This window comes from Coregonus clupeaformis, chromosome 8, assembly GCF_020615455.1.
Source record: "Coregonus clupeaformis isolate EN_2021a chromosome 8, ASM2061545v1, whole genome shotgun sequence".
Lineage (NCBI taxonomy): Eukaryota > Metazoa > Chordata > Actinopteri > Salmoniformes > Salmonidae > Coregonus > Coregonus clupeaformis.
The window spans coordinates 42,599,308-42,623,723 of NC_059199.1; the positions used below are offsets into that span (position 1 = coordinate 42,599,308).

At 42.9% G+C, this 24,416-nt stretch overlaps 2 protein-coding genes across 2 annotated transcripts; one reads left to right on the forward strand and one right to left on the reverse strand.

Annotated features, from left to right (window-relative positions):
• Window positions 1-228: 228 nt before the first annotated feature.
• Window positions 229-16,360, reverse strand: ptdss1b (phosphatidylserine synthase 1b). Its single transcript, XM_041883964.2, has 13 exons — window positions 16,037-16,360; window positions 15,644-15,735; window positions 15,268-15,312; window positions 15,041-15,165; window positions 11,434-11,592; window positions 10,328-10,479; window positions 9,374-9,515; window positions 8,977-9,089; window positions 8,686-8,751; window positions 8,110-8,209; window positions 1,520-1,588; window positions 1,334-1,400; window positions 229-1,236 (listed from the first exon to the last, which is right to left on the reverse strand). Exons 1-13 carry the CDS (start codon window positions 16,213-16,215, stop codon window positions 1,145-1,147), a joined length of 1,401 nt encoding a protein of 466 aa, XP_041739898.1. The 5' UTR covers window positions 16,216-16,360; the 3' UTR covers window positions 229-1,144.
• Window positions 13,314-24,251, forward strand: mterf3 (mitochondrial transcription termination factor 3). The gene is made up of 8 exons (XM_041883965.1): window positions 13,314-13,359; window positions 21,219-21,584; window positions 21,665-21,817; window positions 22,085-22,274; window positions 22,514-22,661; window positions 22,844-22,915; window positions 23,018-23,179; window positions 23,990-24,251. Exons 1-8 carry the CDS (start codon window positions 13,356-13,358, stop codon window positions 24,182-24,184), a joined length of 1,290 nt encoding a protein of 429 aa, XP_041739899.1. The 5' UTR covers window positions 13,314-13,355; the 3' UTR covers window positions 24,185-24,251.
• The last annotated feature ends 165 nt before the right edge of the window (window positions 24,252-24,416 follow it).

Sequence of the window (24,416 nt, forward strand, 5' to 3'; positions counted from 1 at the left end):
AAACGGTTGCACTAGACTCAGATCATCAAAATATGTGTATGCATGCTTTCTTTTATCAGTGTAATTTATTCAATACACAATGCATGGGAGATTGATGTGAATATCTTTATTTTTATCACTCCAGTCAACTAGTAAGACTGATAACAAAAATTATCCTCTGCTGCCTGATTCTCTGCTGCCACCTGCTGGTAAAAATTGGTAATAACAAAGGACAACAAAACATCTTCGTCATGTTTTAAATATTTATTAGAAAGCTATATTCATATACATTATCTTGCAACAGTGTGCGGTGCCCATCATTCATACAAAACAAATGCACTCTTAATGCTTGTATAAAATCAAAGGTTAATCACATTACATTTCACACACTCACCTGAACAAAGTAGGTCATCATGACATTTTGAACATTTAAGGCCTGGAATTATCTTAAAAATACTGTCCAAACAGGGTTGAGATCAACTCCATTGAAATACTAGTCAGTTAAAGTTATACATGTATATTGAAAGTCAGAGTTCACATTTTTTTTATATGAGGATTTGTAGAAATAAATATAAATTATCTTTAACTTACTGAGTTAAAAAATAATTGACTCAAATTCTGAATCAAACTTTGAATACTGAAGTTGCAAACTGGGCATCTCAACAATTCAGACTTTACCTTCATATTATTTACGTTTTCATTGTAAGTTAAATAAAATTAATCCCATAATACTTATGGTCATCATTTGAACAATACAAAAAGAGAGGGGGAACATTAAAAATGCATTCGGTACCCCTTGGTGTACAGTAAATCCTGTGAAAATTGTAAACTCAAAAGCTTCATCAAAAGGTAAATTCAACTTTTGTTGAACAGTTCTTGATCTCACACACACAGTAAAGTGGGAGTGGTCACCAAAGTGTAGTAAGTCGCTCTGCATAAGAGCGTCTGCTAAATGTTTTAAATGTAAATGTAGTAAAGCTCTCGGCTCAGCCTTTTCCATTCAGTTTATGCTTCATTTACTTTCTCACTGTTCTTCAACCACCTATTCAACCAATGTAATATCCCCACCTCTTGAACCTTCTCTCCCAAATTATCCTCCTTCCATCTCCCCACAGAGTTGGTGTGTGCAGTAGGGATGTAGTCCCTTCATTGGCTCTCATTTCTTTTAATCATCGTGTCCATTGACAGCTTTGGTTCTCCCAGAGCCTCTCCTTCGTTTAGATTGGCTGGCTGAGTTATTCCGAGAGTCTCTCTCACCTACAATAGGACAAACAGGAAATATGCTCCTTGATGAACATCAGCAAATACAATGCTTTATGTATAAAAATACATTCCACTTGACTCTGATGCTTACCTGTGATATCATCAGGGAAGTAACCACACAAGTCTATTAGGTTACCATCCTCATGCTCAGAGACGCTCTAGAAAAGAGGGTTCTTGATACTCAGTCGGAGACAAAAATAACAACTAAATAGACCAAACTGGACAAAGACTTATGGCGAATGTAGTCTTTCTGTGCAACAGTTGACTATGGGCTTACCTTTAACTCAGGCTCATACTTCTGCTCATACCGCACCATCCCATACAGACAGAGAAGTGTAATGAAGGCCTATAGAGAGAGAGACGTAGAGATGTAGAGAGCACTGACACCACAATGGAGAGCACTCACCTCCCACATAGCAGTCATATGTCAGAGCATCCCAATGGTATTACACAGCCTAAATAACACGTCATTGTTATGGACACTTGAGGTACAAGAATTGGAGCAGGGAGAATTGTTTAAGGTAAACACATGTTCGCATACGCACACACACACAAACAGAGAGCGAGACACACAGAAAGAGAGAGACACAAACACATAGAGAGAGAGAGACACAAACAAACACACAGAGAGACACACACACACACAGAGAGAGACACACACACAAATAGAGAGACACAGAGAGAGAGAGAGAGACACACAGAGAGAGACACACACACAGAGAGAGAGAGACACACACACACACACACACACACACAGAGACACACTCAAAGAGAGAGAGAGACACAGACACACACACAAAGAGAGAGAGAGAGAGAGACACACAGAGAGAGAAAGACACACACACACACACAGAGAGAGACACACAAACACAGAGAGACACACACACACACACACAGAGACACACACACAAAGAGAGACACAGAGAGAGAGAGACACACACACACACAGACACACACACACACACAAAGAGAGAGAGACACACACAGAGAGAGAGAGACACACACAAACACAGAGAGAGAGAGACACACACACACACACAGAGAGACACACACACAAAGAGAGAGAGACACACACAGAGAGAGAGAGAGAGAGAGAGACACACACAAACACAGAGAAAGAGAGACACACACTCACAAAGAGAGAGAGAGACACACAGAGAGAGAGAGACACACACAAAGAGAGAGAGAGAGAGAGAGAGACAGAGACAGAACATATGCACAGGCCGTGCTCAACATGCTCTGCTCACACCTACTGTTATGGTCCGGGTCTAAACCACACAAAAACAACACTAGACACTATGGAACACAAAGCTTTTACTATCTCATCCTGGAATATACAAGGTCTGAGGTCATCTGCCTTTGGCCTAAAGAGCAGGAACCCAGAATTCATCAAAGAAATTTGAAATACAGACATTGTCATTCTACAAGAAACATGGTATAAAGGAGACGGACCCACTGGTTGCCCTCTATGTTACAGAGAGTTGGTAGTCCCATCAACCAAACTACCAGGTGTGAAACAGGGAAGAGACTCAGGGGGTAGGCTAATTTGTTATAGAGCAGACCTAACCCATTCTATTAAATTAGTCAAAAAAGGAACATTTTACATCTGGCTAGAAATTAATAAGGAAATTATCTTAACAGAGAAAAATGTCCTTGTGTGCTACCTATATTCCCCCAATAGAATCCCCATACTTTAACGATGACAGCTTCTCCATTCTAGAGGGGGAGATCAACCTTTTCCAGGCCCAGGGACATGTACTAGTCTGTGGCGACCTAAATACCAGAACTGGACAAGAACCTGACACCCTCAGCGGGACAAACACCTACCTGGAGGTGACAGCATTCCCTCCCCCATACAGTGAGGGAAAAAAGTATTTGATCCCCTGCTGATTTTGTACGTTTGCCCACTGACAAAGACATGATCAGTCTATAATTTTAATGGTAGGTTTATTTGAACAGTGAGAGACAGAATAACAACAAAAAAATCCAGAAAAACGCATGTCAAAAATGTTATAAATTGATTTGCATTTTAATGAGGGAAATAAGTATTTGACCCCTCTGCAAAACATGACTTAGTACTTGGTGGCAAAACCCTTGTTGGCAATCACAGAGGTCAGACGTTTCTTGTAGTTGGCCACCAGGTTTGCACACATATCAGGAGGGATTTTGTTCCACTCCTCTTTGCAGATATTCTCCAAGTCATTAAGGTTTCGAGGCTGACCTTTGGCAACTCGAACCTTCAGCTCCCTCCACAGATTTTCTATGGGATTAAGGACTGGAGACTGGCTAGGCCACTCCAGGACCTTAATGTGCTTCTTCTTGAGCCACTCCTTTGTTGCCTTGGCCGTGTGTTTTGGGTCATTGTCATGCTGGAATACCCATCCACGACCCATTTTCAATGCCCTGGCTGAGGGAAGGAGGTTCTCACCCAATATTTGATGGTACATGGCCCCGTCCATCGTCCCTTTGATGCGGTGAAGTTGTCCTGTCCCCTTAGCAGAAAAACACCCCCAAAGCATAATGTTTCCACCTCCATGTTTGACAGTGGGGATGGTGTTCTTGGGGGTCATAGGCAGCATTCCTCCTCCTCCAAACACGGCGAGTTGAGTTGATGCCAAAGAGCTCGATTTTGGTCTCATCTGACCACAACACTTTAACTTTAACCAGTTCTCCTCTGAATCATTCAGATGTTCATTGGCAAACTTCAGACGGGCCTGTATATGTGCTTTCTTGAGCAGGGGGACCTTGCGGGCGCTGCAGGATTTCAGTCCTTCACGGCGTAGTGTGTTACCAATTGTTTTCTTGGTGATTATAGTCCCAGCTGCCTTGAGATCATTGACAAGATCCTCCCGTGTAGTTCTGGGCTGATTCCTCAGGCCGAGGGAGCCCCAGGCCGAGGAAGATTGACAGTTATTTTGTGTTTCTTCCATTTCCGAATAATCGCACCAACTGTTGTCACCTTCTCACCAAGCTGCTTGGCGATGGTCTTGTAGCCCATTCCAGCCTTGTGTAGGTCTACAATCTTGTCCCTGACATCCTTGGAGAGCTCTTTGGTCTTGGCCATGGTGGAGAGTTTGGAATCTGATTGATTGATTGATTGCTTCTGTGGACAGGTGTCTTTTATACAGGTAACAAGCTGAGATTAAGAGCACTCCCTTTAAGAGTGTGCTCCTAATCTCAGCTCGTTACCTGTATAAAAGACACCTGGGAGCCAGAAATCTTTCTGATTGAGAGGGGGTCAAATACTTATTTCCCTCATTAAAATGCAAATCAATTTATAACATTTTTGACATGCGTTTTTCTGGATTTTTTTGTTGTTATTCTGTCTCTCACTGTTCAAATAAACCTACCATTAAAATTATAGACTGATCATTTCTTTGTTAGTGGGCAAACGTACAAAATCAGCAGGGGATCAAATACTTTTCCCCCCTCACTGTATGCCCTCCTAGACACAACTACGACAACATAACCAACAAAAACGGGTCACAACTCCTGCAGCGCTGTCGGATGCTGGGTATGTACATAGTCAATGGTAGGCCTCGAGGGGATTCCTACGGTAGGTACACATATAGCTCATGTCTTGGCAGTAGTATAATAATATAATAATATGCCATTTAGCAGACGCTTTTATCCAAAGCGACTTACAGTCATGCGTGCATAATTTTTTTTGTGTATGGGTGATCCCGGGGATCGAACCCACTACCCTGGCGTTACAAGCGCCGTGCTCTACCAGCTGAGCTACAGAGGACCACCCGAATAAGTACTGTAGACTACTTTATTAATGACCTCAACCCAGTCTCTTAGAGTGATCAGTCAGTCCACTGACACCCCTATAAGATCACAGCAAAATCACACTCTACTTGAACAGAGCTATGCTCATTCATGAGGCATCAAAGCCAAAGGAACGGAATAATATTAAGAAATGCTATAGCAGGAAAGAAAATAGTGTGGAAATCTACCAAAAAACTATTAGGCAACAACAAAATCAATCCCTTCTAGACAATTTCCGAGACAAAATGTTTCACTGTAATAGTGAAGGTGTAAACCTGGCAGTAGAAAACCTAAACAGTACATTTGACCTCTCAGCTTCCCTACCAAATCTAAACATTTCAAGCAGACAACCTAAGAAAATTAACAACAATGACAATGAAGAGTTATCTATCCAAAACGGAGATGTATGGATAAACCACTTCTCCAATCTTTTTGGCCCTTTCAGTGCCTTGCAAAAGTATTCATCCCTCTTGGCGTTTTTCCTATTTTGTTGCATTACAACCTGTAATTTAAATGGATTTTTATTTGGATTTCATATAAGCGACATACACAAAATAGTCCAAATTGGTGAAGTGAAATGAAAAAAATAACTTGTTTCAAAAAATTCTACAAAATAAATAACGGAAAAGTTGTGCGTGCATACAGTTGAAGTCAGAAGTTTATATACACTTAGGTTGGAGTCATTAAAACTTGTTTTTCAACCACTCCACAAATGTATTGTTAACAAACTATAGTTTTGCCAAGTCGGTTAGGACATCAACTTTGTGCATGACACAAGTAATCTTTCCAACAATTGTTTACAGAGAGATTATTTCACTTATAATTCACTGTATCACAATTCCAGTGGGTCAGAAGTTTACATACACTAAGTTGATGGTGCCTTTAAACAGCTTGGAAAATTCCAGAAAATGATGTCATGGCTTCTGATAGGCTAATTGACATAATTTGAGTCAATTGGAGGTGTACCTATGGATGTATTTCAAGGCCTACCTTCAAACGTAGTGCCTCTTTGCTTGACATCATGGGAAAATCAAAAGAAATCAGCCAAGATCTCAGAAAAAAAATGTAGACCCCACAAGTCTGGTTCATCCTTGGGAGCAATTTCCAAATGCCTGAAGGTACCACGTTCATCTGTACGAACAATAGTAAGCAAGTATAAACACCATGGGACCACGCAGCCATCATACCGCTCAGGAAGGAGACGCGTTCTGTCTCCTAGAGATGAACGTACTTTGGTGCGAAAAGTGCAAATCAATCCCAGACCAACAGCAAAGGACCTTGTGAAGATGCTGGAGGAAACATTTACAAAAGTATCTATATCCACAGTAAAACGAGTCCTATATCGACATAACCTGAAAGGCCGCTCAGCAAGGAAGAAGCCACTGCTCCAGAACCTCCATTAAAAAGCCAGACTACGGTTTGCAACTGCACATGGGGACAAAGATCGTACTTTTTGGAAATGTCCTCTGGTCTGATGAAACAAAAATAGAACTGTTTGGCCATAATGACCATCGTTATGTTTGGAGGAAAAACGGGGTCGCTTGCAAGCCGAAGAACACCATCCCAACCGTGAAGCACGGGGGTGGCAGCATTATGCTGTGGGGGTGCTTTGCTGCAGGAGGGACTGCTGCACTTCACAAAATAGATGGCATCATGAGGAAGGACAATTATGTGGATATATTGAAGCAACATCAGTCAGGAAGTTAATGCTTGGTTGCAAATGGGTCTTCCAAATGGACAATGACCCCAAGCATACTTCCAAAGTTGTGGCAAAATGGCTTAAGGACAACAAAGTCAAGGTATTGGAGTGGCCATCACAAAGCCCTGACCTCAATCCTGTAGAAAATCTGTGGGCAGAACTGAAAAAGCGTGTGCGAGCAAGGAGGCCTACAAACCTGACTCAGTTACACCAGCTCTGTCAGGAGGAATGGGCCAAAATTCATCCAACTTATTGTGGGAACCTAGTGGAAGGCTACCCGAAACGTTTGACCCAAGTTAAACAATTTAAAGGCAATGCTACCAAATACTAATTGAGTAAACTTCTGACCCACTGGGAATGTGATGAAATAAATAAAAGCTGAAATAGATCATTCTCTCTACTATTATTCTGACATTTCACATTCTTAAAATAAAGTGTTGATCCTAACTGACCTAAGACAGGGCATTTTTACTAGGATTAAATGTCAGGAATTGTAAAAAAACTGAGTTGAAATGTATTTGGCTAAGGTGTATGTAAACTTCCGACTTCAACTGTAGGTAGATACCCGCTAATTATCAAAATCCAGAAAAGAGCCGTTAAATTCTACAACCACCTAAAAGGAAGCGATTCCCAAACTTCCATAACAAAGCCATCACCTACAGAGAAATTAACCTGGAGAAGAGCCCCCTAAGCAAGCTGGTCCTGGTGCTCTGTTCACAAACAGACCCCACAGAGCCCCAGGACAGCAACACAATTAGACCTAACCAAATCATGAGAAAACAAAAAGAGAATTACTTGACACATTGTAAAGAATTAACAAAAAAACTGAGCAAACTAGAATGCTCATTGGCCCTAAACAGACAGTACACAGTGGCAGAATACCTGACTACTGTGACTGACCCAAAATCAAGGAAATCTATGACTTTGTACAGACTCAGTGAGCATAGCCTTGCACTTCCTAACTTCCTGCCAAATGTATGACCCTATTAGAGACACATATTTCCCTCAGATTACACAGACCCACAAAGAATTAGAAAACAAATCCAATTTGGATAAACTCCCATTTCTATTGGGTGAAATACCACAGTGTGCAATCACAGCAGAAAGATTGGTGACCTGTTGTCACAAGACAAGTGCAACCAGTGAAGAACAAACACCATTGTAAATACAACCTATATTTATGTTGATTTATTTTCCCTTTTGTACTTGAACTATTTGCACATCATTACAACACTGTATATAGACATAATATGACACTTGAAATGTATTTATTCTTTTGGAACTTTTGTGAGTGTAATGTTTACTGTTAATTTTTTATTGTTTATTATCGCGAGAGAGAGAGACACACACACACACACAGAAAGAGACACACAGAGAGAGACACACACGGCTCTTACCACACACAGAAGCCACTGGAACACCGACCGGGCTTGTGTTTTGGAGAACACATCCTGACCAAACTTGATGCACACTAGGGCCTCCAGGAAGGCTATGGCCCTGTGAGTTAGATAAGGACCATTGTTAACGGACACTCACCACCAAACATTCACCTCTAACAATAATTGCATTTACAACAAGCATTATCTATAGCAAAATATATGTTTTTTTTGTTAATGGCACTATGTTAAAATGCACACACAGTCACAGAAAACAAATATATTTCCTCTTTAATTCTAGTCACCAGACTGCAGAGGGTACTTAGAGTTTCTAATATTGAAGGGGTGAAGCCAGGGGCATATAAGGGCCTCATTGTTTTCTATTTAATAGTGAGAGAGCAAGTCTGGTCACCATGGTTACCAGAGCCTAGTCAGGGCAATCACAAGCTTAGGACTGCGATGAGGACAGCATCTTTACAATATTTTGAATAAAACTGTACGTGAGCCAATTTCCCATCCACAGCACTTCTGAGACGTTTGTCAATGACGTGGTCGCAACATTAGAAATGTCCACTAGAGGATCCAGACGAGACTCACCCAAACATCCAACATTGTGTTCCCACTCTTTTGCACTGTGTGTCTGTCAGATACGCATAATACTGTCTGAAAGAACAGGAAGACGAACATTAGATACAGTTTATCTACAGCCATCACAAAAACGACTGTCAAATCATTACGATAAAAAGAAAGGAGGTTTACAGAAATCATTCAAAACTTATTTCAACTCAATTCTATATGATAAGAGACTGCACATGTCTGTCATAACTCCCTTGTGCCTCTATAATGTAGAACACACGTGTGGAGTGGCGTGGTGGAGGGGCTCCCTACCGTACAGTAGGTGCTGTGATGATTCCGAGGAGGAGGATCCGGCACCAGCTGAGAGCGTGAGACGCCTGGAACACGAAGATGTGCTTCAGGAAGAATGTGTTCAACTCAGTCAGCTGTTTAGAGGAAAGGAGGACAGACAGGAAGTAAAGTAGTCCAGCAACATGTATATTAAAATCATCACTGCACACAGCTTAGATACCATAAAATCTACCCCATAATCTTCAGGTATGTAGTAGGTCACCGTCAATAAGACAAGATCATAGAAAACATATCAACTGTTCCATTTGTTTTCCCAAATGACTTATAAGTCAATATACACAGAGTAATGACATAAATGGATTCTGACTTCTAACCCTGACACTAAATACTAATGTTTCATTTCCAGGTCAGAGGTCACCTGCCAGAGGATCATAAAGAGGTAGATCCCAGCCACCCTCTGGAAGGAGGACTTGGGGTCTAACCAGCGTACGTAGGTCCAGCTGGCTGGGGTGAACTGGAGCACAACCCGCTTCAGCTTCCCTGTGGTCGTATGGATGTCTCTGAAGACACATCATAGATACAGATATACAGGGAAAGGTACACTTACACACTGGGAAGTAACACCGATGAGTGTTCAGATACAGTTAGGCAAACAAGGTTAAACACACAGATACAGGCATAAAGATAATTACATTCATACGCTGGGTGTACAAAGCATGCCTTTCCATTACATAGACTGACCAGGTGAATCCAGGTGAAAGCTATGATCCCTTATTGATGTCACTTGTTAAATCCATTTCAAATCAGTGTAGATAAAGGGGAGGAAACTGGTTAAAGAAGGATTTTTAAGGCTTGAGACAATTGAGATATGGATTGTGTATGTGTGCCATTCAGAGGGTGAATGGGCAAGACAAAATATTTAAGTGCCTTTGAACGGGTTATGGTAGTAGGTGCCAGGCACACCGGTTTGAATGTGTCAAGAACTGCAAAGCTGCTGGGTTTTTCACGCTCAACAGTTTCCTGTGTGTATCATGAATGGTCCACCACCCAAAGGACATCCAGCCAACTTGACACCTGTGGGAAGCATTGGAGTCAACATGGGCCAGCATCCCTGTGGAATGCTTGACACCTTGTAGAGTCCATGCCCCGACGAATTTAGGCTGTTCTTAGGGTAAAAGGGGGGGCAACTCAATATTAAGGTGTTCCTTATGTTTTGTACACTCAGTGTAAATGAGAAAGCACACATGCACTTAATTAGAGCAGGCAGAAATTCAGTAGAATAATGTAGTTTAATTGGGACTGGTTAACTGTATTGTGCCATCTGTCATGAGACTACAGGAGAAGGGAGGAATCCAATAGGAGGAGAACTCACTTGATGCTGGCCCATTGGTAGGTGCGCATCTCCAGGAAGCGACACACAGTCATGCCCAGCCAGATGCCTCCTCCATTACACAGCAGGATGTCCAGGATCACCTGGTCCCACCAGCACTCAGCAAAGTTAGGCAGCAGGTGCATGAAGAACAGCTGAGGGAGGGAGAGACAGAAAGAGACAGACAGACAGACAGACAGACAGACAGACAGACAGACAGACAGACAGAGAGACAGACAGACAGAGAGACAGACAGACAGACAGCGAGAGAGAGAGACAGATAGACAGACAGCGAGAGAGAGAGACAGATAGACAGACAGCGAGAGAGAGAGACAGATAGACAGACAGCGAGAGAGAGAGACAGATAGACAGACAGCGAGAGAGAGAGACAGACAGAGAGACAGCGAGAGAGAGAGAGACAGACAGACAGACAGACAGACAGCGAGAGAGACAGACAGACAGACAGACAGACAGCGAGTGAGACAGACAGACAGAGACAGACAGACAGCGAGAGAGAGAGACAGACAGACAGCGAGAGAGAGAGACAGATAGACAGACAACGAGAGAGAGAGACAGATAGACAGACAGACAGACAGACAGACAGACAGCGAGAGAGACAGACAGACAGACAGCGAGAGAGAGAGAGACAGACAGACAGCGAGTGAGACAGACAGACAGACAGCGAGTGAGACAGACAGACAGACAGCGAGAGAGACAGACAGCGAGAGAGACAGACAGACAGACAGACAGACAGACAGACAGAGAGAGAGAGACAGACAGACAGAGAGACAGAGAGACAGAGAGACAGAGAGACAGAGAGACAGAGAGACAGAGAGACAGACAGAGAGCGAGAGAGAGAGAGAGAGAGGTGAATGAGGAGCTGACATTTGACGGAGCGCACATCCAATGGAATGATTCAAATCAGAGGCAAAATATTGTCTGATCTGTTGTTGGAAATTGAGCAGGACTTCACAAAGACACATTGTGTGTCCAAAAAGGCACCCTATTCCCTATATAGTGCACCACTTTTGAGGGTCCATATGGTTCTGGTCAAAATTAGTGCACTGTATAGAGAATAGGGTGCCATTTGGGATGCAGCCTTTATTTACCTCAGTGAGCTCCCAGGTGATGCTGATGGTCCAGCAGAGGCCATAGCTGCGGATGAGCAGGGCCTTCATGGCCCAGCCTGCGAAATGCCCAAATGCAAAGATGTCAAAGTGGCTCAGGATCCGCTCCCAGGTTATCACGTGGCAGTTCACTGCATATTCCTACAGGGGGAGAAAGGACAGGTAAGACATGGACACAAAAGAGGCAGATCAGACATAACAAGACAGTGTTGGATCAGCAGTATGGTGAGTCATGATGATTCTAGCCTAAGATAACCTGCCTAAATGACTACCGACCCGTGGCACTGACGTCTGTAGCCATGAAGTGCTTTGAAAGACTGGTCATGGCTCACATCAACAGCATAATCCCAGAAACCCTAGACCCACTCCAATTTGCATACCGCCCCAACAGATCCACAGATGATGCAATCTCTATCGCACTCCACACTGCCCTTTCCCACCTGGACAAGAGGAACACCTACGTGAGAATGCTATTCATTGACTACAGCTCAGCATTCAACACCATAGTGCCCTCAAAGCTCATCACTAAGCTAAGGATCCTGGGACTAAACACCTCCCTCTGCAACTGGATCCTGGACTTCCTGACGGGCCGCCCCCAGGTGGTAAGGGTAGGTAACAACACATCTGCCACACTGATCCTCAACACGGGGGGCCCCTCAGGGGGTGCGTGCTCAGTCCCCCTCCTGTACTCTCTGTTCACCCATGACTGCATGGCCAGGCACGACTCCAACACCATCATTAAGTTTGCCGACGACACAACAGTGGTAGGCCTGATCACCGACAACGATGAGACAGCCTATAGGGAGGAGGTCAGAGATCTGGCCGTGTGGTGCCAGGACAACAACCTCTCCCTCAACGTGACCAAGACAAAGGAGATGATTGTGGACTACAGGAAAAAAAAGAGGACTGAGCACGCCCCCATTCTCATCGACGGGGCTGTAGTGGAACAGGTTGAGAGCTTCAAGTTCCTTGGTGTCCACATCACCAACGAACTATCATGGTCCAAACACACCAAGACAGTCGTGAAGAGGGCACGACAAAGCCTATTCCCCCTCAGGAGACTAAAAAGATTTGGCATGGGTCCTCAGATCCTCAAAAAATTCTACAGCTGCACCATCGAGAGCATCCTGACTGGTTGCATCACCGCCTGGTATGGCAACTGCTTGGCCTCTGACCGCAAGGCACTACAGAGGGTAGTGCGTACGGCCCAGTACATCACAGGGGCAAAGCTCCCTGCCATCCAGGACCTCTATATCAGGCGGTGTCAGAGGAAGGCCCTCAAAATTGTCAAAGACTCCAGTCACCCTAGTCATAGACTGTTCTCTCTGCTACCGCACGGCAAGCGGTACCGGAGTGCCAAGTCTAGGTCCAAAAGACTTCTCAACAGCTTCTACCCCCAAGCCATAAGACTCCTGAACAGCTAATCATGGCTACCGGACTATTTGCACTGCCCCCCCCACCCCATACTTTTACGCTGCTGCTACTCTGTTAAGTATTTATGCATAGTCACTTTAACTCTACCCACATGTACATATTACCTCAACTACCTCAACTAGCCGGTGCCCCCGCACATTGACTATGCAACGGTACCCCCTGTATATATAGCCTCCCTACTGTCACTTTATTCTATTGTATATATAGCCTCCCTACTGTCACTTTATTTTTACTTCTGCTCTTTTTTTCTCAACACTTTTTTGTTGTTGTTTTATTCTTACTTTTTTTTTTTTTTTTTTAAATAAATGCACTGTTGGTTAAGGGCTGTAAGTAAGCATTTCACTGTAATGTCTGCACCTGTTGTATTCGGCGCATGTGACCAATAAAATTTGATTTGATTTGATTTGACACCCAGGTTTCGCTCACGTATAGTTGAGTCACGAGATTTGGGAGGAAGGCCTCACGAGACAATGGGTAAGTTTACATGCACACAATAATACGCTTATTGTGAATACTCTAATTTATATAATAGTTCAATTAAAACGTTTACATGCTTTGCAAGAAGAACGATTTCCCTATTAATCCTGTTTACATGGACACATCTGAAATCAGGCTACCTGATGGGACCTTGATAAATGCAGAAAATCGCCAATCAATATAAGCTTCTACCACAGCGACTATGTTATTTTTGGGACGCCTATTTGATTCTGAGTTCGGACATATAAAGTTTGTATGTGAAAACTATTTCTAAGATGCATACTTTCAGTTTGTCCGAACTCACTTCACTTGCGCAAAAGAGGGAGGCTCGCGCTGCGGGTGTTAGCACATGCGCAGATCAAATACACAGCTGAAACTCAGATGAACGTATTTACATGTCCTAATACTTAAAAAGATTGCTCAATAATCCAGGTGTTTCAATCGGCGTATGTTTACTTCGATTATGACTTTACGCCAATGAAGATAAACAGAGTAACATTTTTAAATTACTAATGCCATACTCAGCCTACTGCCATAATCAGTTTAATATCAAATAATTAGTGTACATGTAAACGTGTTCTTCATGCAATATCAATGTTCACAAGGCTTTAGGTGTAAGAGGAATTTCATTGGCTTTATTTTACAGCTTTTGCATGATGAGATCAGTAACCCTATAAATTGTCAATATGTAACAATGCCAGTTTAACTAAAATATTTGTGATACTTACACATGGCAACAGCATCCAGGGAAGGCTGATGCCAATCGTTTAACCCAGTGTTGAATAATCCTATAGGCTCAGTGGTAGCTCTGTCCTCAATGTCTTAAAGTTCACCACCTTACAGAAAGGTTCTATTACCTCCCGCCAGGGGCGCGACTTTCACTGGGGACATGTCCCCCCCACAGTTTTATCATTGGAATGTGATACAAAACGAGGCAACGGTGTGCTTTAGGACCATGCAGACGCCTCCGAGCGGTCGGGTAGGCTGTTTGGAGTGTTTATCCGACTGGATAAAAATAAAAAATAAAATATATATATATATATATATATATATATAATAATAATAATAATAATAATAATAATAATAATGTCCCCCCCACTTCTAAAACCAAAGTTGCACCCCTGCCTCCCTCAAATTTCGTTGGATTATATTACCACACAGAGGGGATTGGAGAGCTTTCCAAACTCAAAACCTGATCGCGTCATCAGAACTTAGCCTACCTTTTCATTGTAAAAACATGGCATGGCTCTAAAGGATGGATGTAATAGGATAAATGCTAGGAGGAGTGGAGGGAGAGTCAAGGATCATCTTGAATACAAGCTCCAGGGTTGAGTTTCCCCAAAGTACAGATCTAGGAACAGCTGCCCCTCCCCCAACCATAACCTTAATCATTAGTTGGAAAAATTCAAAACTGACCCAAGATCAGCATGGTAGGGGCAACTACACCTGAAATGGTGTCTGGCATGAGGTGAATACATTTTTACATTTTACACATTTAGACTTACAGGAGCAATTAGGGTTAAGTGCCTTGCTCAAGGGCACATCGACAGATTTTTCACCTAGTCGGCTCGGGATTAGAACCAGCGACCTTTTGGTTACTGGCACAACGCTCTTAACCACTAAGCTACCTGCCGCCCCATACTGTATACTGTAGCATATTGAGATAAAAATGACTCACCATGACATCAGCCTCACGGGTAGCGTAGCGCAGGTTGGGGTCCACCCAGTACATGAGTCTCTTCACCTGGGCCCAGTTCAGGAAGATGAGGATGACCAGGAACAGGAAGTACAGAACACTCAGACCTGACAACAACAGGAAAGAACCAATCAGAGTTCCATGGACATTGTTCCATAGAGGAGTTCCCCTGATGATGACATGTTGTACTTTGCAGTAGGCCTACTCACCAAATACCATGCGCCAAATCGCAGGATGTGGTCTGGTGAATGGACCTGAAGTGGTTAAATTAAATACTGCATTTACACACTTATCTACCATTATCAGAGTGGATCTACCAAAACCCTCATATACTGCACTTCCAAAGTTAACGTAGCATATACTGCAAACAGTGGGTATCCCATTCACTTGTACAGTCAAAACCATGTCATGCTGCAAGAGGCCATGCTGAAGACTAGTTTTGAATCTTTAAGACCTGAACATCTATTAAGTGGCCAATGATCTACACTTGAACAACATTCCTCCCACCCACCCCATGCAGACACCCTTTTTACCAGGTGCTGGGCTGGGCTATTGTCAAGTACAAGGCAGTGACTGAGTGAGTACCATTGGGGAAGGCCAGGACACTGATGACGAGGAAGAAGGAGACAATCAACAGGAGACCCACTCGAAGGTTGTTGTCAGCATCTGCATCCTCCCTGGCAGAGAGAGCAGGGTTTGATATCAAAAAGCATTGGCTGAGATATGCAATATGTACATCATTCTCAGAGGATAAAGTGAGGTTTACTATGATACAGTCAACCTAAAATGTGACATTTAAAAAAGTTTGCTTGATTTTTGTATTTATTACAATAAGGAACATTAAAATGTCTAAACTTCTGTAGTTCAATTATACAATTGAGTTTACACTTGGGTTAGATTACTAGGCCAAGTTATCACAACCACTAGGTCTACTTGCTGATCAAATGAGCCGTCTACTCTGTACTGTCATTGGGTTACCTGGAAAATACGAAGTACATCAAACTAGCCACTGTGAACGTCAAGAGAGTGAGAGTGTGAGGCTTGTAGAAAAAGTCGATACTGATGTCCTCCACTTGTTGCTCGTTAATCATCCGAAAGTGTAACATGTAATTCACATCATCCTTGCTTAATGTCCGGGACCCCAAAGCAGGTGCCATGGCGAGGGCTAAGGAGTTTCTTTTTTTAAAAAGTATCTGTATCAGCACTTCCAGACAGGACAGGTTAGGATGCCTGTAAATACATTGCTAAATACTGGGAACAACAAGGGCAGAGAGAGGACTGAGCAAACCTGACAACGGCGCAACCAACTCAACTAAATACAGGGGTGTAGTGGGAATACACATTCCAATACCAGCACTCCCAATTCATTCAATGCAATTTTTCTTCAGAAAGAGTTTTATATTTTATTATTTTTAACATCAGAAATTCCCGATGAAAGGCAAAATAAGTTTTTTTAATCGGTCCTTCATTAGGTTGTTTTAGTTTGAGCTGGCTCATTCCCCTGCTTCTTTTCCTATTTTGGTACAGCTAAAATAGGGACACTTCCGTAATCCTTCGGTGAGAGTGCACACGTGAGTAGATTGACATTGGCGCTATCTACTTGTTTTTACGCTTGTTCAGAGGACATGTTCATGTTTTGACCCATATTTTTCGAAGTTATTGCATGATGTCATCCATTTTGTACTTGCAAAAACCATTTTGTTTCTATCCGCTTGCTGGCTACCCCGTATGATTGCTCTATGCAAGCTAGCTAGCTAGCCAGCCAGCCATTGCTGGTTCAATGCACCTCATTTAGCCAGAAGATCCGACCTGCTTGCTTACAGCTGCACTAGGGTCGGGCAACATTCATGTGTATATTAAGACACTGCGGAACCAGCCCGAGATATGGCTCAGAAAACATACCTCAATCAGGGATGACACATGTGTTTTATTTCGAATTGTCCCATTATCCCAACTGTTACACCGAGAAGTTTGAACAACTGTTTGTTTTTCCGGAAAACTGTCCTTTCATCCTCATACTAGGTAGAAAAAAACCACAGCAGCTATTTTGGAATGGCAGTGTCAGCCAATCAGCTCCTTTGTTGTTCAACACCACATGCCATCCCATAATGGCTGCTACTGCTAGCTAGAATGAGGACTAAAATGGCAGTTTACTGAAAGTGGAACTGACTGCGTTTTAACTATAGACATGAAACAAACAATCATAATATCAGTAAAAAATATGAAATTCCCAGTTTATGCTTCAAAACCAACTTCATAAGAGGTTTTAAAAATAGGATGCAGTTCAATGCATGATGAATATAGTTAACCAATACATTTCTTGGTAGGCCCAAAAAATATTGCTATCAGGTTGTAAATCACAGCTGGCCTGGTACATTGTTGGCTGCTTCCACCCATTCCAGATGCACTGTTTCAGTTTAAATTACTCAATATTTTGAACAAAAATAGACGACTGTGACTAAGGCTGGGAATGTCAATACAATCAAACTAGCAAGGGCAATGATCACAAGTCAGTCATAACGTGGCTAATAGGCCCGTGGGCTGATTAGGACACACAGGTGAGTATAAATGAGTCGACAGTTGAGTCATTACATTTTAGTCATTTAGCAGACGCTCTTATCCAGAGTGACTTACAGTTAGTGAGTGCATACATTTTCATACTGGCCCCCCGTGGGAAACGGGGCGCCATGCTCTACCAACTGAGCTACAGGGGACCTGTTTCATCTAGTTTATGAAATTACAGCCTGATGCGCTCGCATCGGTGAATTCAACTTATATTGCGCTGCTTTTGTGTGTCCCGTTTGCAGCGGAGGGAAAGTGTACAGACACATGCCACATTCCTAGCTAGGCTACTAAAATGTTGCAGTCTGGCTTTGGTTTTTAAAGCTTGACAATGAATAACCAAAAAACTAAACCTGCAACAAAACACCATGCAAAGGAGAAACATGTAGGCCTATTACAGCAACATTTGATCAGTATCCTAGGCTGGCTACTCAACTACAATACATTTTGAGTATGCCATTCTGCATTCAACCGCACCTGTGATCCATGTAGTGCAAAAAAAATGAAAAACATGTTTTAAGTTTAAATGTTACAACAAACCGATAGCTACGTTTTTGTTATTTGTATTTATTAAATACTTTTTGATTAGGGTCACAGCATATTATGCACATCTGCAAGCATAGCAGCAAAGGCTGGACAAAAATTATTTATCTCCTTTTGTTTTAATATGTTAATGCTATATACAGCATCCTATGTACATAAGTGGACACTATAAAGAGCCATATTTTTTCTAATAAAACAATGGCCAGTTTGGGTCGCAGTTGCACGTTTTTTTTGTAAAAACAAATAGGCTATGTCTGGCCCATGAATTTGTGCGCTGATTGACTTTGACACCCCTGGGCTGGCGTATCTATTTATGTAGCTAGCTATTTATTTAGCAAGCTAAAAACACAGAGCCTAACGTTATCTAGCTAGCTGCTGGGAGGATGTCATGTCATTGGAGGAGTGTGTGAGTGACTGACTTTTTCCCCCTCATATCATTTTCCGGTGTTTACAGCTAGAGATGCAGGTGTCATTTGGTTAGCTAGCAAGAAAAAGAATCACTATGCTGAACTTGAACGACTGTTATCCACAGTTAGCATATTTCTTAGTTGTCAATCAAATGTATTTGGCGTCTATCAAATGGGTGGGCAGGCAAGTTCCCATTCAATTGTCAAAACGTGGGTTGGGACAAGCATGCATTGGCAGGCAAGCTGCAAAAGGAGGAGCAGGCTGCTATTCCCCATCGTTTCAGTGCATTTTTAATGGCCAACTAGCTTAAAGTTTGAGAGGGTTTATCTAATGTTCCCTAATTAGATTTTAGCTTATCTCGCTATGGCTAGCATTAGTTGTTGATCTTGTTGTTGATATGCATAGGAAACTGAGGGAGAGAGAGCCTACCTTTTCATGGTTGTTTGATCAATAAGACTGTGAAGTTCCCAAATGTAAGAGGACTCCGGTGGTATTTAAATACACTATATATACAAAAGTGTGCGGACACGCCTTCAAATTAGTGGATTAGGCTATTTCAGCCACACCCGTTGCTGACAGGTGTATAAAATCGAGCACACCGCCATGCAATCTCCATAGACAAACATTGGCAGTAGAATGGCCTTAATGAAGAGCTCAGTGACTTTCACTGTGGCACCGTCATAGGATGCCACCTTTCCAACAAGTCAGTTGGTAAAATTTCTGCCCTGCTAGAGCTACCCCGGTAAACTGTAAGTGCTGTTATTGTGAAGTGGAAACGTCTAGGAGCGACACCGGCTCAGCTGCGAAGTGGTAGGCCACACAAGCGCACAGAACGGGGCTGCCGGGTGCTGAAGCGCATAGCAACACTCACTATCGAGCTCCAAACTGCATCTGGAAGCAACGTCAGCACAAGAACTGTTCGCCGGGAGATTCATGAAATGGATTTCCATGGCCGAGCAGCCGCACACAAGCGTAAAATCACCATGCGCAATGCCAGGCGTCAGCTGGAGTGGTGTAAAGCTCGCTGCCATTGGACTCTGGAGCAGTGGAAACGCGTTCTCTGTAGTGATGAATCACCACCTGGCAGTCCAATGGACAAATCTGGGTTTGGCGGATGCCAGGAGAACGCTACCTGCCCAAATGCATAGTGCCAACTGTAAAGTTTGGTGGAGGAGGAATAATGGTCTGGGGCTGTTTTTCATGGTTCAGGCTAGTCCCCTTAGTTCCAGTGAAGGGAAATCTAAATGCTACAGCATACAATGACATTCTAGATGATTCTGTGCTCCCAACTTTGTGGCAACAGTTTGGGGAAGGCCCTTTCCTGTTTCAGCATGACAATGCCCCCATGCATAAAGCGAGGTCCATGCAGAAATGGTTTGTCGAGATCGGTGTGGAAGAACTTGACTGGCTTGCACAGAGCCCTGACCTCAACCCCATCTAACACCTTTGGGATGAATTGGAACGCCGACTGCGAGCCAGGCTTAATCGCCCAAAATCAGTGCCCGACCTCACTAATGCTTGTGGCTGAATGGAAGCAAGTCTCAGCAGCAATGTTCCAACATCTAGTGGAAAGCCTTCCCAGAAGAGTGGAGGCTGTTATAGCAGCAAAGGGGGGACCAACTCCATATTAATGCCCATGATTTTGGAATGAGATGTTCGACGAGCAGGTGTCCACATACTTTTGGTCATGTAGTGTATTTGCAGAAATCCATTCAGGTATATTTTGTAGCTTTTGGCGAATGCATTCTAATGATCTAAAGTCGCGCTGTTGCCTGTAAACACACAGTCCAGGACAAAGTGAATGATGGCAGGCCCGTGTGGCAAATGGCTTATTTGCATGTAGGCCTACTGTAGCTCTGATTGGCTATGGCACAACGGTCTGCGTAGACTCTGGTCCTGGACAAGACAGATGTTTATTTACATTTTACATTACATTTTAGTCATTTAGCAGACGCTCTTATCCAGAGCGACTTACAGTTAGTGAGTGCATACATTATTTTTATTTTTTCATCATTTACTGCAGTGTCTATTAATTGTCCAAACGCACAGCCGCTTTCCTACTCTGTATTGCTCTAGAATTTTCACAAATGCCTTACTATAGGTAATTCCCAAACATTCAATGAATTTATGAAAACGTGAGAATGACCATTTCTAAGTGCTCGCTTGTCAGAAAATGTAAAAAAAGGTGTCATATTCTTCCAGGGGGTTTATATGAACAGATTTTAATAAGATTCCATGTTGCTAAAATGCTGTCAGATCCACTTTAACTAGCAGTCGTTCAATCTTCTCTGTGTAACAGTTGGGATAATTCGGATTACTACTCATTTCTCATCCCTGGATTGAGGTATGTTTACCGAGCCATATCTCACGCCGGCTCCGCAGTGTCTTAATATACACAGGGAATGCTGTCCGACCCTAGTGCAGCTGTAAGCAAGTGGGTCGGATCTGCTGGCTAGCCCCTCATTCATTTTAATAATCTATTGGTTGCTTCTCTACTCAACAACAACAATCTCCATCATTCAAGCTCAAATAATAAAAATGAATAGCAGTGGCTGAAGAACTTGTAACTTGCAAGACGGTGTGTTCCAGTTACGTTCAATGTACAGACCCCTTTCTCATGTCACAATGTCCTGTGTTTTCATCACAGATTTCTCCATGGCTTTAACCTGTATCCAGCTTTGTCAGAGATGCACCAGTTTACTGAGGTCAAGGAGTGTGGGTATCATCACCCTTCAGTATTCCACAGATGCCCAGCATTGGCCTGCAGCCCTACGGAATTCTTTCATTGTTCCAGTCTTGCCCTCCTTGCTCCAGAGAAGTCAGAGCCCATGTCAGACGCGACAGAGGTGGAATCTAGGAGTGCGGAGTTACTGTGAATCTCATGCTAAGGTCCAACCGAAACACAGGAATACTGATGAGTTACCTGGGACTGATATGGTGCCATATCAGAATCCTCTCTCTCATCAACTCAGAGATGGAGGGATGCATCTGAAGGAGTGGCAGACAGCTTTAGGTACTAATGCCACCCCTGTACACACACACACACACACAAACACAGTGGTCATTTCTACCTAATATTTTTGTCCTCTCCAGATTTGGATGATGCCCCAGGCCACTCTGCATTAGAGGAGATCAGTCATGAGGAGGCAGTTCGTATGGACATCCCAGCTGCCCTGCCTCCTGTCTCCATCTCCCTCAAAGACTATGTCAACGGGTCAGAGACACTCAGCAAGCTTGTACAGCTAGGTAGGTTGGGTCCATTTAGGGTTTGTATCTGATGAACCATTACTTCCCAATTGTCTAGTGTACCAGAGCAATAGATGTCATGTATATCTATGTCTCTGGATCATATTCACTAGGCACCAAACTGAAGCAAATGGACTGAAATGGGGAGGGATTACCTGAACTTGCCCAAAAAGAAACACTTGTTTTCGATTTCCACTGCAGAGCATTTTGATACAATGTGCACTAATGAATGTGATTCTGGTGTTAACCCTTCGGTTCCCTCTTCAGGTGTTCAGCTATGGAAACTGGAGCAGAGGCCGAACGTGGGCTCCATGTTGCTGAGGCTAGACTTCCAGACAGACGTGACCCCACGGCTGGTCTTCCTGAAGCAGCTGGGAGTGGAGGACTCTCGCCTGGGCCATCTGATCAGCCACAACCCCTTCATCCTCACAGAGAGCCTGGAGAACCTGCAGGCCAGGTACAAGAGTTGAGGGGATGGTTTTCGTATTGGCAGGTTGAGTTTGCTACAGTCAGCAACACATAGGGTTGACTATCTTAGGGACAGAGAGTACACTTGGTGTTTCCAACTGATATACCTATAGCTGCAGACAAGTTTGATCTCTTGTCTGTCAGCTTCAGTTCTTATAGGACTATGACAGGTGATACAAATAATATGTAGTATTAAAATGAGATAATAATCTCTCTTTTTCACATTAGGGTGGCTTATCTTAGGTCCAAGAAGTTCAGCGCCGAGTCTGTGGCCTCCATGGTGTCCAGAGCTCCGTACCTGTTGAACTTCAGTGTGAAGAGGATGGACAACCGCCTTGGATTCTACCAACAGCAGTTAGGCCTTAGTGCTCAGAAGGTCAGGTCTGAATTCAGTAAACAAGTCAATGAAAAAGTCGTGTAAGGATTGACCCAAGACAACAGCAATTGGTCACATTGTTATGTCCCACTAAATGTGTCATAGAACATTATTCACACCCCAAATTACATACAGTAAGATAATGCAAAATATTATTTTACCCATACATGCGTATCTTTCAGACACGGGATGTTGTGGCTCGCCTTCCCAGACTTTTGTGTGGGAGTTTGGAGCCAGTTAAGGAGAATCTTAAGGTATGAAAACAAACAAACACTATCAAACCTTAACTGTGATATGTCTTAATTCTTGGAGAGAAAAATAGGTTAAATTCTCAGAATCCATCTTTTTCATCCTAGATATGCAAACTGGAGATGGGGTTTCGTGAAAATGAGCTCCAGCACATTGTCACTGTAATCCCCAAAGTTCTTACAGCTAACAAGAGGAAACTGACCCAGATATTTGACTACATCCACAACACCATGAACATACCCCATGACCTGATTGTAAAGTTCCCACAGGTAAGCTATAAACTACCAGTCCTGAATCATCCATCTTTGGATAGTGGATACTCGCAGATAATGCATTATCTGGATATGTTAGTGTTTACCTAGCCCAATAATTTACTCCTTATAGTTCATGTTCTGTTTAAAGGCGAATTGGCTCTGGAAGCCAAAACAGCCAAATACTCCATCTAAACATGAATCGATTCTCAATTGCGGTACAGTTCTAGAAACATAAAGCCCTCTACTTTCATATCACATCAAAATAATGTAACTTACTGTACACTGTTTTAACACAGTTGCATCCAACAGTATTTTTCAGTGACAACACGTTTGTGGCGTCCGTCTTCCATTTACACCCAGGTGTTTGGAGACGCAGATAGCCAATTAGCACAGCTAGTCCACTCTGTCTTCTGTAAACAAGCGCTGTAACATGGACATATGGCTGTGTGGGAACACTAACCTTTATAAAGGTGTGTAGTAATTAACCTTAGTTTTTTTTGAAAATTATTTCTCACTGATATGAAAGATACGTTCCTTATGTTTCCAAAACCATACCTACAAGTGATGCATGTTCACGTTTAGAGAAACGTCCGGACTATTAACAAAACTCCAAAAATGGGGTGGGGTAGTATTTACCAAGTGATGGATCAGGAACCACTTATGGGTCATGGTGGGTAACCCCTGCTGGGTCATAGCCAAAGACATTTGGTTTTGTTGAGCTGATGGGACATAGTGCATTACGAATGAATTGTCTTTAGACATGTCACAGATTCAGTTCGACTTGCTATCACCTATTGTCTGACAGGTTATCTGTCCTCTCTACAGGTCCTGAATGCAAAGTACCTTCGTATTAAAGAAAGACACCTGTTCCTGCAATACCTGGATAAGGCTCAGTACGACCCTGCAAAGCCTAACTACATCTCTCTGGACAAGCTAGTCTCCCTGCCAGATGAGGCCTTCTGCACTGAAGTGGCATCAGCCACACTAAAGGACTTTGAACTGTTTCAGAAGACAATGTAATTGATAAAACACTACAGTTGTTGTATATGTGTGTTATTATCTGAATAAAGATGTTGAAGATACTATACAATTGAATCTTGCTGTTTACTATTTAACTGTTGTTGAATGAGCCCATGAGCATGTGTGTACCAAGATGTACCAGAACAGAGCCACATTTCTGACACATTGTTGAGATTTTTGATGAAACTGAACATTTGATAAATGTAGCTAGCTTTCTTCATAAGGAGTAACA

Excerpts from the sequence above, each read along its gene's own strand:
- mterf3 (XM_041883965.1), top strand. Across the intron at positions 21,585-21,664 it reads GGAGTGGCAGACAGCTTTAG|ATTTGGATGATGCCCCAGGC; the intron begins GTACTAATGCCA and ends TGTCCTCTCCAG. Across the intron at positions 21,818-22,084 it reads CAGCAAGCTTGTACAGCTAG|GTGTTCAGCTATGGAAACTG; the intron begins GTAGGTTGGGTC and ends TTCCCTCTTCAG.
- ptdss1b (XM_041883964.2), bottom strand. The coding sequence starts at position 16,215 with ATGGCACCTGCTTTGGGGTCCCGGACATTAAGCAAGGATGATGTGAAT. Across the intron at positions 15,736-16,036 it reads ATGTACTTCGTATTTTCCAG|GGAGGATGCAGATGCTGACA; the intron begins GTAACCCAATGA and ends TCTCTCTGCCAG. Across the intron at positions 1,589-8,109 it reads TCCAGTGGCTTCTGTGTGTG|GCCTTCATTACACTTCTCTG; the intron begins GTAAGAGCCGTG and ends CTCTCTCTATAG.